The sequence below is a fragment of the Dryas octopetala genome, chromosome 2 (assembly GCF_963921425.1).
Source record: "Dryas octopetala chromosome 2, drDryOcto1.1, whole genome shotgun sequence".
NCBI lineage: Eukaryota > Viridiplantae > Streptophyta > Magnoliopsida > Rosales > Rosaceae > Dryas > Dryas octopetala.
In genome coordinates, this window is record NC_141367.1 from 23,712,607 (window position 1) to 23,725,322 (window position 12,716).

Consider the following 12,716-nt stretch of genomic DNA (forward strand, 5'->3'; position numbering starts at 1 on the left):
AAAATGAACGGTTTTGATCGACAAAACGACTCGTGTGAGCCCTAATAGAGTATATCTCAACATATATATATATATATACAGGCTTCTTCTATTGAAGTATACCTCAACTTATTTATGTTGAGGTATGACCTTGTTGAGGCCCACACGAGTCGTTTTGTGTCGATCCGAACTGTTCGCAAAGATCATCTTCATTGATAGATCCTCCTTGCAAAAAATTTGCCAAATCGGAAATCATTTGCCTATCTAACTTTAATCAAACAAATGAACGGTTTCATCGAAAATATTTTGTTCGTCCATTTATTTGATCAAGTTAGATAGGCAAATGATTTTCAATTTAGCTAATTTTTTGTATAGATGATCTATCAATGGAAATGTAAAAATTGAACGGTTCAAATCGACACAAAACGACTCGTGTGGGACCCAATAGGGTATACCTCAACATAAATAAGTTGAGATATACCTCAATAAAAGGAGCCTATATATATATCTATATATATTTTTTTTTTTGCAATCTATCTCTCTTAACCAGCTTAATTATTATCTCATTGACAATGTCCTCTCCGATCAGCCTCTCTTTCTCTCTCTTAATTCATAAGTCATGCATGTAACAAAAACCATACCCCAACCCAAATTTTATTTCATTATCATAATCAATATAATGCTCTCCAATCACCAAATTTATTGAACATATGCTTGATAAGCAAAACAACCCACCAATTATTTAAGTAGTACAGTTTGAGAAATATATGCTTTCATAAACTTTAGAATTTCCCTCTCAAATACTTAAATAGCAATGTCCTGGAATTCAACCTACTCAGATGCAACTACTTTCTTTTCCATCACAACCGAAAAAAAAAATACTAAACCCTCCCTTGGTCCTTTAGCCTCCTCTCCTTATTTGTGTTGTAGACTTGTGGTAGTGACAGGGACGTGATGAGAGGCGCACGTACGTTATAAGTGGGCCCCAAACTCTTTTTTATCACCGAAGCGGTGTGGCGGGGCCCAGGCCCAATCTCCCTTCCCGCGTTGGCCCAGTGGCTCCGTAACGCATTGGCCTTTCCTTTTTGTACAGTCGACGGGGCCCACCAATGCGCTACGGACATCACCACGTGTTCGTCCATTTTCCGGATTCAAGATCGTCCAACACGTCACGTCAACGTTGGGCTTCCACGATGCTGACGTGGACGGCTTCTAAGTGGGTCTAGTCGAGTCGAGTGGGCCCCTCCTCAAGTCATCTCAATACTCGTGTCGAGTCGTCTGGGTGGGTCTTGGACTAGTTGTTCATTCATCATTGTTGTAGCTAGCTAGCATATATAGCTGGATCTTGCTGTAAATTTGGGATTCAAATTTTGCAATATCTAAGCCTTTTTTAAGCGAGTGAATTTTGGGCTTCATTTTACTTCCTCATCTTAAAAATGTGTTGAAATATGCACACTCTAACTTATTTCGTTTAAATTTTTGTTAAAAATAAGAATTTTTGGTCTTTTCAGATTTTTATTGAAAGAAAAAAAAAATGACATTTTACACTTTACTCATTTTTTAGCAATATATAATATTTTTCTATAGATCAATTTTTGCAACCTGAAACAAAAAGTAAAACGTGCCATCAAGAAATATTATATTATGTGGATCATATTCACTTACTAGTAAAAAGTTCACAACGAAGTTCTTTTGACCTAGCTAGATATTTCTATAGCATGATTGAGAATATCAACAATATATCATTCTTTCATTTCCATAACCTTATGAAAGGGAGGGTCTCATCACATACTTGTCTTTATTGTATATCCAACAATGTCTCACATCAACAACATGCTTGAAAAGTTTGCATATATATATAAATACAAAGAACTCAATATTAAGATTGTATAATTAGTTTAAGTGGTGAGAAAAAGTGAAAAAACGAATAGAATTCTGCAACAGATTCTCTACACAACTTTTCAAAATACTGAAAAAAAAAAAAAAAGGAGTAATTAGTTTTAAAACATTAAAAACAAAAATACGATTGTTCTCCTTTTTATATGACCTATAGTTTAGGTTGGCCTAACATGATATGAAGATTACTCCTTACTAGGGTACAAGTGGGGATTTTTTCCAACAGTCAAACTAGCTCTTAATTAAAAGTAGTAACAACACCAAAATGGTCTCAAATTCAATGATGTTGGGAAAGGCTTGGCCACAAGTGATTTTGATAGCGGTCACATGCAAGTGATGTTAATGCAGCAACTAGAGAACATGTGATGGAATGGGTAGGCAGCAAGCTAGAGAGAACAAGACCTTTTTTGTCACAAAAAATGATAATGACTGTTAACAACCCAAAAACAAAAAGGAAAATGATATCAAAGACAGAATTTTCATAATATACACCATCTTGGCAAATCCAAAAATCATAATCTAAGGTTGGCAAAGAGATTGCATGCAATCAAGAATCAAAATTTGAAGCAAATAATTTGAGATCGAATTTGCGCATGGCATGCAGGGTGTGAGGGTGGGTGTCATGTTGCTTGGGAATTGGGATGACATGCATTCATTCATGATTATTCAAGTGGGAATTGGCAAATTAATTACTTAATTAGAAATAAAAGAGAGAAAGGAAAAGTGGGTAAAAACTTAAAAGTTGCTTGGACTTTTTGTCCAGGTTCCATGAGACGCCACGTGGCGGAGCTTCCAATGAAGTGAAAGCCACCCAAAGGAGAAGGAGGGCATGCATTGAGAATTGTTTAATGGCGCGCGTGATATCAAGCTCGCTGTTACACATAATATTCCATTTTCCTTAAAAGCATCTCATCTCTGTATTCTCTCACTCCATCTAGAATATATATTCCAACCCCAAAGGCGGACCCATCAAAAGCTAAAACAGGAAACAATAAACAATTATTATTAAATGATTAACTTTAAGGATTTAAATCTGTTGGAAAGCCCAGAGGCACAGCTAAAGCTACCATAAAAGCAACCACTCACAGTCACACACTTCCATCACTGCATTTTTGTATTTAATTCATTTGCTGGTTTTTCTTGGACTTTGGACCCTCACATTCACGGGGATTCAATGACTGGCCTATTGTGTTTAGCTTAATTAGCTCACAGATTAATTAACATGGTTTTCTTTTCTAGAGGGTACGTGAGAAATGAAAAGGCAAGCAAGAGATATGGACGTGTAGACTTGTAGTTGTGTCATTGTGTGTGTGTGTATATATATATTCATAATTTCATATCATCGTAAATTCGTAATAGAGAAAAGTCTACACATGCAGTACCCTACACAGGGAATATACGGTTGCAGTATTGCTAAGCTACTTTGGCAAGGTTGTCACAGCTTTTCTTGCAGTGGGACTGGGGAACCTAGCAAAAGATAAATCTATTCCTAGGTAACATGCTTATTAGTTGATTAAATAGGGATTAAAACTACTTTTTTTTTTTCTTTTTGGTTTTGGATTAAAATTTCTAAAACACACATGTGTGGAAGGGTAATAGAACAAACATAATTAAGATGGATTATAAACTTATAACGTTATGCGAAAAGCGCTCTAAATTATAAAACACTTGATTTTTTCGCTTAACCCATGTAGTTTATAGGCAATTAATGCACATCTTTAAACTCTACCTTATAACCTTGTATGTACTTAATAAGAAAGCCGGTCGATTAATGTGAGGGTTTTACACGTTACTAAAAAAAATAATTTGTATTTATTCTTTTGTTAGACATTTTAAATTGTTGTATTGTTAAATTGTTTAATATGATGCTACACATTAGAATAATAAATAATTTTATTAATGATGCGTCCAAAATAAAATTCCTTATTAATGGTATCAAATTTGTATCTCCTATTTGTGTTTGTGTTTCTATATATTATAAATTCAATAGTTTCTTAGTAAAATAAAAAATAAATTTATATGACTTTTAGTGTGAGAATGTGATTCTATTTATAGAATCATAATCCCTAAGTTTGTATATGCATAGCTAAAAGCCTAAAACTGAAACAATAAAATACAAATATAGTAAATTAATGTTATATATGTTTAATTTTGTTGCCTAATGTATTTTAGTTGGAGTAAAAAATAAGAAAACAAGATAACAAAAGTAAAGCAATGCATGCAAAGGATGAGTAGGAACTAGGAAGCAAACAATATAGGCCAAGGAAGCCTTATCCTATGAAGCGGCGCCAAATGACACGTGTCGAATGGGGGGAAGTGGGTGGGAAGGTAGTAACTGCACTGGTGGGAAAGTAAAAGCTGCTCAGACACCACAACAACCCCAACACAACATAACACAGACACAGAGAACAACAACTCCTTCCTCGACAATCGACACTCGACGGGGACGCAGTCAGCTTTAAAACAAGATATTCAAACTACTCAGTAATTTTTTATTTCATATACGTCTCATTCACTTTAATTATCCAAATATTTATATTATTTTATTTTATATACTAAATATTAATTTTTAAAAATATAGTTCGACCGAACATTTGGTGTATAGTGACGAGCACCCATAAAACTTTTTTTTTTTTTTTACAAACTCAATTGTGATTGTCTAATAGTCATAACATTTTTACTGATTTATTGTTTTTTTAGGGGTTAATTACATATATATACCTCAATTATACATCACTTATCAGTTGGGTACTTCTGGTTTAAAAACTTTCATTAGGGTACATCAACTTATGTTTTTTGTCAATTGAATACCTCCGTTAGTCTGACCGTTAAATGCTTACGTGGCGCTGACGTGACACACGCGGACCCCACCATTAAATATTAATTTAGTATTTAAAAATAGCCACTAAACCAAAATTAATAAAAAAAATCAAAAAAACCATTAAAATTATATAAAATTGAAAAAAAAAAAAAACCAACTCCCACCTAGCACCCTCCCTCCCCTTCCTCCCCCACCCTTTCCCCACCCAGGCCACCGCCCCTCCCCCCCAAACCCAAGCCACCCCCCACCTCCCCCGTAAACCCAGGCCAAGCGACTAAACCAAAATTAATAAAAAAATCAAAAATATCCCTCCCCTCCAGACCCTCACTGACCAGCACCGAACCCGAACCCGTCTACACCTCCGTCAAGGCCTTCACGCCCGCCATCGTGGCAAACCTCAGCCGGGGCTTCGACTTCCTGGGCTGTGCCGTCGACGGCCTCGGCGACTTCGTCTCCATCACTCTCGACCCGCAGGTCTTCCCGGGAGAGATCTCCATCTCCGAGATCTCCGGCAACCATTCCAAGAAGCTCAGCAAGAATCCGATTTGGAACTGCGCCGGCATCACCGCCATCGAGGTCATGAAGATGCTCGGTGTGCGCTCCGTCGGCCTCTCCCTCTTTCTAGAAAAGGGCCTGCCACTGGGAAGTGGGCTGGGATCCAGTGCGGCCAGCGCAGCCGCCGCCGCCGTCAACGAAAACAAATATCCAAGACATGACGCACACAACCGCGTACATGCCAAAAACGCCACCAAGCCCAACAGATTTGAGCATCACCGGAAGGGAGTAAGTGACAATGATGTCGCAAATCCAAAACGTAAGGGCAGAAATGGCAATGCAGAGGCCTTGAACTCGGGTGGGGAAGATTTCAGCACAGAGTATGTTGGGGATTGGCCCGAACCTCATAACAAACAAACAGAAGTAGATGTTCCAATGTCATATGGGATGGCAGCTGAGTTTGCATTTGGAAGTAACACATCAGGGTTAGTGAAACCATGGGAAAGGAAGGTGAGAGGATTGAGGAATGTGTATCGGATGATCTTGAACTTACTCTTGGGAACACTAGAACCAGGTAAGTTGGAATCAATTTGTGGCTGAATGATTCCAACTGTTGGAGAGTTCCTCAAACTTTTCTGGCTTTGTTTGTTAAGAACTTATCTTGGTGCTGCAGATAGAGAGGCTTGAGAGAATGGATTGGGAGAGAATTGTTTAGGGGTTTGGGGGGGGAGGGGCGAGGGAGGTGGAGGGGGTGGCCTGAGTTTGCGGGGGAGGTGGGGGGTGGCTTGGGTTTGGGGGGGAGGGGCGGTGGCTTGGGTGAGGAAAGGGTGGGGGAGGAAGGGGAGGGAGGGTGCTAGGTGGGGGTTGGCTTTTTTTTTCTTTCAATTTTATATAATTTTAATGATTTTTTTATTAATTTTGGTTTAGTGGCTATTTTTAAATTCTAAATTAATATTTAATTATGGGGTCCGCGTGTGCCACGTCAGCGCCACATAAGCATTTAACGGTCTTCCTAACGGTCAGACTAACGGAGGTATTCAATTGACAAAAAACATAAGTTGATGTACCCTAATGAAAGTTTTTAAACCAGAGGTACCCAACTGATAAGTGATGTATAGTTGAGGTATATATATGTAATTAACCCTTTTTTTAGTGTTTGCCAAGGTTAAACTTTAATCTTTAGTTATTAGGTTATAAGACTTCATTTTCCAAGCTTATTAGGTTATAACCCTTTTTTTAGTGTTTGCCAAGGTTAAACTTTAATCTTTAGTTATTAGGTTATAAGACTTCATTTTCCAAGCTTAAATCAAAACATTAAATTTTTATAAATTTAAAATTTATATGAATTTCAAACAAACATGTATAGCAAACTGAAAAAAAAAAACAACGAAAAACCACTAGCTGCTCTTGGTGTCAAAAAATTAACGTTTTGTACAGATTTATGATATAATCCAAAATGTCTTACTCTAGTTTAGTATCTAAACTAAACAAAATTAGTGACTTATTCTTTTACTAAAGAACTATTGATATTTGATATTGAATCCTAATTTTTTATTTTCATATATGTTATAATATGTTTATGTTTATTAATATTATCATTTAAAATATGAATTTGTAATTTATCCATATGAAAATATGTGGATAAGTTAAATCACATTATGACGTTTACATTCAAAAAAATTTCCTAAGTAATTAACTACAATCCATTTATTTATATCTATTTTGTGAAAAATTATTTTGTATAATTATAATATTATGTGACATGCTAACGTAATTTTATCAAAACACTCAAATTATAACACGTAAACAATTTTTAAAGGATATTGGTTAGAATTTAGGGTTTAAATTATTATTTTTATGTATCAACACGTCACATTGTGTTATAATCACATACAATAATTTCTCATAACATATCAAATTTTATCATCACAAAATTGAAAACATGCTGGCTGTATGTGGACTAAAGGACTCGGGCCCTAATTTCCTTTCCTTTTTATTTATTTACTTTTCTTGAAAACAAATTTATTTTGTGGTTTAATTTATTTAATCTTTTTGAATTGTGGGCAATGTAATATAAAATGGCAAGTAGCTGAATTGTTATGACTACCCCACAATATATGGAAGCGGTTGTTACATTAGCAGCATGGTTCAAGTTTGAAGAAATGAATATTATGTTTTTGGTAACATAGCATTAATAATCCGAATACCAAACAAAAATTATCTCCAACTCAACTATATATTTTCATAAAAGGGCTTCTCTTTTTGTATATTTATATATGTGTAAATATGTTAAGGTTGTCTATTTTTCATTTCGTATCCTTAATTTTCTAATGCTGGACTGCTAGTTGACAAAAATTCAGCCCCCTTCATTCCTTCAATCAAATAAATGAAACCAAAAAGTAAAATCCCAATTCATTGTATTGGTACCGTGCGATTTACTATAAATGACATAAACCAATCAAGCATATGAGTTACCCCAAAAGGCATTGTTTTCATTTGAAGCATTTACAAAATAAAAACATATAAACAAAAAAAGAAAGATGCCACAGTTATGGACGTTAATGTATATCAATAATGGGAGGCCTTTATTATTTTTCATCAACTTTTCAAAATTTATTTTTACTCAAATGTAAGACAATTAATTTTGTGAATTTGCTGTCAACAAATTTAAAATTTTGAGAAACTTAAGATTAAATGGTTTGACTTTGATTAAGAATTGATTACTGAAGTAGTCAACCTTAACCTCCTTATTTCCTGTTGATCTAGTAAGAGGGTAAACAGATAAAACCAAAAAAAATGGTCAAATTAAAAGAAAATTTTGTGAAAATAGTGAGACTGTAAAACCAAAGCAGAGTAACAAGCCACAAATATTGGACAGTAAATATAGGAAGGATGAGGTTAGTTAATTAAGTTAATTTTATATATGAGCTGGATCCACTCTTCCAAGACTGACCCACCTCTGAATAAAATATTCAAAATATTAAATATTAATCAAATAATTAACAACTAAATATTCATAAAATAAAACCAAAACACAGACAATTTGAGCTTGAAGCAGAGAGAGAGAGACAAGTCCAGCTCTTTCAACTTCAATCTGAGAATAAATATATATTTTTGCATAAATTTCTCTCTCTCTCTCTCTCTCTCTCTCTCTCTCTCCTCACCAGAAAATCAAAATCTGTTTCAGTTTGTTACTTAGCTCAACCTGGTTCTCTGAATTTCGAAGTGGGTATGGATCAAAACCGAAGCTTAAGCATGTAATTCGGTTTATCTGGTTGTGTTTTTTAGCTTCATCTCTCCGTTTTTCTCGTTCCGGGATTTGGGATTTTTCAGCTATGAATCTGAGTAACGGTAAGGGATCGATGTCAACGGCTAGTTCAAGTGGTGCTTGGAAAGCTGTGGATGTGGTTCCTGACCAGTTTCCTGCGGGTTTACGAGTCTTGGTGGTCGATGATGACCCTACTTGCCTCATGATCTTGGAGAAGATGTTAAGGACTTGTCTCTATGAAGGTACTTTCTTTTTGAGTCTCTTCAATTGTAATTCTCTCTTTCTTCTGGTTTTGCTTCATGAGTGTTCTTGGATACCCTTTTAGAGATTTCATGCTTCTGTTTCAAAGCATATGACTTGTTTTCTTTATGGTTGATTTAATGCAAGTTTTTACCAGTTGGGGTGATCCTTTCTTGTGTTTCTCAAGCTCTTCTTTGGGGATTGAGAACTTGTGGTAGAAAAGGGAATGAAGCCAACCCCTTTAAGATTTGGCCATAGTTTGACATGTTTTGCACTTTCAATTATAATTCTCTATAGATTCAAATCATGGGTTGTGCTAACGTTTATGACTTGTTTTCCATGGTTTGTAGTACTTTGTACAGTATTAATTTTTGTTTTTTCTTTTCAAAAGTTAATCATATTGTTCCAAAGATAAGCTTGAGTTTTGATTTGCGCCTTTGTAGATCCATAACCATGTTTATGTATTTTGTTCTATAGTTTATGTACTCAATTTGTTGAGTAATTGATTTAGTTTGTGTGGGATTGTTTAGTAACCAAATGCAATCGAGCGGAGATCGCACTGTCCCTGCTTCGAGAGAACAAAAACGGATTTGATATTGTCATCAGTGATGTCCACATGCCGGACATGGATGGATTCAAACTCCTGGAGCACATTGGACTGGAGATGGACCTGCCTGTTATCAGTGAGTACCCTGTTTTAATAGTTTCATATGGATTTAACAGCTGTTAACCCATATAGTACATATGAATTTGGAGCTGATATGTGATACATGTAATTCCACAGTGATGTCTGCTGATGATGGAAAAAGTGTTGTTATGAAGGGTGTGACTCACGGCGCTTGTGATTACCTAATCAAACCAGTTCGCATTGAGGCTCTGAAGAACATATGGCAGCATGTAGTTCGGAAGAAAAAGAATGAGTGGAAGGAATTAGAGCAATCCGGAAGTGTGGAAGAAGGAGATCGACAGCCTAAACAATCTGAAGATGCAGATTACTCATCCTCAGCAAATGAAGGGACTTGGAAGAACTCAAAAAAGAGGAAGGATGAGGAAGAAGAGACGGACGAGAGGGATGATACATCCACATTAAAGAAGCCACGGGTGGTTTGGTCAGTTGAGCTCCATCAACAGTTTGTGGGTGCTGTTAATCAACTAGGCATTGATAGTATGTTTTCTTCCCCATATATTTCAATTTTATATTTACTAATTGCAACCTAGCCATATATACTGGTCTTTAATACTCTTATTTATGGATACCGGGAATAAGGATCCTTTGAGTGTTGCGCATTTGTGAACAGTATCTGTTTCATTCCCTATTGCAAATATCTCCCTTATGTTATTCAAACTTAATAAAATGATACAGAGGCTGTTCCTAAGAAAATTTTGGAGTTGATGAATGTTCCTGGGCTCACCAGAGAAAATGTTGCTAGCCATCTTCAGGTATGGTATAATTGTGTTTGATATTGAACATTATGAAGTTGGTCTGCATGGTTTGAAGTCAAGAGTTAATGCATACATGCCCTTATTATTATTTTTTTTTTCTGCAATATAGTTTTTATGTGACTAAATATATTCCCTATTTGAGAAAAAACTCACAATGTGAACTTATGGGACAGAAATATCGGTTGTACCTTAGAAGGTTGAGTGGGGTGTCACAGCACCAAAGTAATTTGAATAACTCATTCATCAATACCCAAGACCCATCTTTTGGAGCAATGTCATCACTCAATGGGCTTGATCTTCAGACGCTAGCTGTCACAGGCCAACTCCCTGCTCAAAGCCTTGCCACACTCCAAGCAGCCGGACTTGGTAGGTCAACAGTAAAATCTGGCATACCTATGCCCCTTGTTGATCAAAGGAACTTATTCAGCTTTGAAAATCCAAAGTTGAGGTTTGCAGAGGGGCAACAGCATATGAGCAGTAGCAAACCAATGAACTTACTTCATGGAATTCCAACAACTATGGAGGCAAAGCAGCTTGCCAACTTGCACCAGTCTGCACAATCTCTTGGGTCTGTGAATATGCAAGTCAATGCCCATGGAGTCCAGAACAACTCTTTACTTATGCAGATGGGTCAACCACAGTCAAGAGGGCAGATCCTGAATGAAACTACTGCAACTCATGTTCCAAGGCATCCATCATCAATGGGGCAGCCAATCATGTCAAATGGGATGGGGAGTGGAGTTTTAGGAAGAAATGGGATTGCTGATAATGGCAGGGGAGGAGGATACAATCCAGTTCCGCATAACTCTTCAATGCTGAATTTTCCCCTGAACAACACTGCAGAACTGCCAGGCAATAATTTTACTCTTGGAAGTACGCCAGGATTGTCCAACCTCACATCAAAAGGGGCATTTCCAGAAGAGGTTAACTCTGAAATAAAAAGATCTGGTGGATTTGTGCCAAGTTATGATATTTTTAACGAGTTACATCAGCACAAATCCAATGATTGGGACTTACAGAATGTAGGCTTGACCTTTGATGCCTCTCAACATGCAAACTCCAGACATGGTAGCTTCGAATCCTCAATTTTAGTTCATCAAGGGTTTCCCTCTAGCCAAAGGAGTGCACAAGGCAGGAATCCATCGAATGTTGGAAAAGCTATGTTCTCAATAGGTGAAGGCAATAATCATGGGAATGCACAAAATACAGGTCAACACCTTAACAGTCTTATGGTTGACAATACAGTTAGGATTAAAGCTGAAAGAATTCCTGATGCAACTTCTCAAACTAGCTTCTTTCATGAACAATTTGGCCAGGAGGATCTAATGAGTGCACTTCTCAAACAGGTCAGCTTTTCTGCCTCTATTCTTTTTACCTTCTGTAGATTGTTTTGTAAGAGTTCCAATTTATCAAGGTTTTTATTTACTCATATCAAATGTCTTCTGTTTTCCAGCAGCAAGAGGGACTTGGACCCACTGAAAATGAGTTTGACTTTGATGGGTATTCCATGGATAATATTCCTGTGTAGAATGTGCTCCCTACAATATTCAGTATGATTGCAGCTCTGGTGTATATAATTGCTGCAATAGAAGTCTGTTTCTTCTGCAATCAGAAGGTGGATGTTCAAGTTTATTTCTACTTCAAGAAGCCAGAGTGCGGCATTTCACAAATCATATCTTTCTTTGTGAACAGCATACTTTGCTGGTTTTAGGAGATTAACGACCAGACTGATGGACAATCGAGGTGGATCAATCATATGTCAAAAGATATTTGTTATGCATGACATGCAAAGGCATACATGCAAAGTTTTGAGTGGCTAGCAAGAAGCTCTACTATTTCTGGGGTGCTGGTGAACACGTCCTTGGTTTGGGCGCACATTAAGTATTCAAGAGTAGGTTTTGATAATACGTCTGCAGGCTTTGTAGGAGCCTTTCTAACTCTAATAACACATTAAGTTTGCCTTCTGTTTTCTTCTTATTTTCTTATTTTTTTCCCCTCTTACTTTTCTTTCTTGTTAAAGGAAGTGACTTTGATGTACATAAATTTCATTTGATTCCTCAAGACATAAGTCTGGGTATTCTTTTCTGGCTGTTTTCATGTACTTAAATTTCTAGGCAGTCTCATTTATGCTTTAATTTTGGTGTAAACCAATTCTTATGTGACCTCTTGTTCTTCACAATGTTTCTCCCATATTATGTACATGTGTATTGATTACATGGAGGGCCCATTGATGAACAAGCAATTCAATAGTAGTCTTATGATTGTATAATTACTTTGTCAACCTTGAAAATGGAGGAAATATTAGGGCCTGTATGGTATTTTATTAAAAAATAATTATTTGTTTTTTTCAAAAACAAAAAAGTATGTTTTAGTCAATAAAACGTGTTTGGTAGATTATTTTTAAAAACAATTTTTTTAAAAAAATTTAAAAACATGTATTTTTTTAAAAAATGATAAAATATCATTTTTTTCATTTTTTTTACACTTCTTTCTTTTTTAAATGTCATTATTTTTTAAAGAGTGTTGCTATTTGCACATCTTTTTTGTTTTTTTTTTTTTTGCATACCCCCACCA

General features: G+C 36.1%; 1 protein-coding gene across 2 annotated transcripts; it reads left to right on the forward strand.

Moving 5' to 3' along the window:
* Positions 1-8,270: 8,270 nt before the first annotated feature.
* On the forward strand, positions 8,271-12,299 carry LOC147294389 (two-component response regulator ARR1-like). 2 transcript variants are annotated; one of them, XM_086232963.1, is made up of 6 exons: positions 8,271-8,701; positions 9,230-9,382; positions 9,484-9,864; positions 10,063-10,139; positions 10,316-11,488; positions 11,599-12,299. In XM_086232963.1, exons 1-6 carry the CDS (start codon positions 8,527-8,529, stop codon positions 11,668-11,670), a joined length of 2,031 nt encoding a protein of 676 aa, XP_086089089.1. In that variant the 5' UTR covers positions 8,271-8,526; the 3' UTR covers positions 11,671-12,299. The 2 variants fall into 2 exon arrangements, with proteins under 2 accessions (XP_086089089.1, XP_086089087.1); XM_086232961.1 differs by having other exon boundaries at positions 8,273-8,701; positions 11,596-12,299.
* The last annotated feature ends 417 nt before the right edge of the window (positions 12,300-12,716 follow it).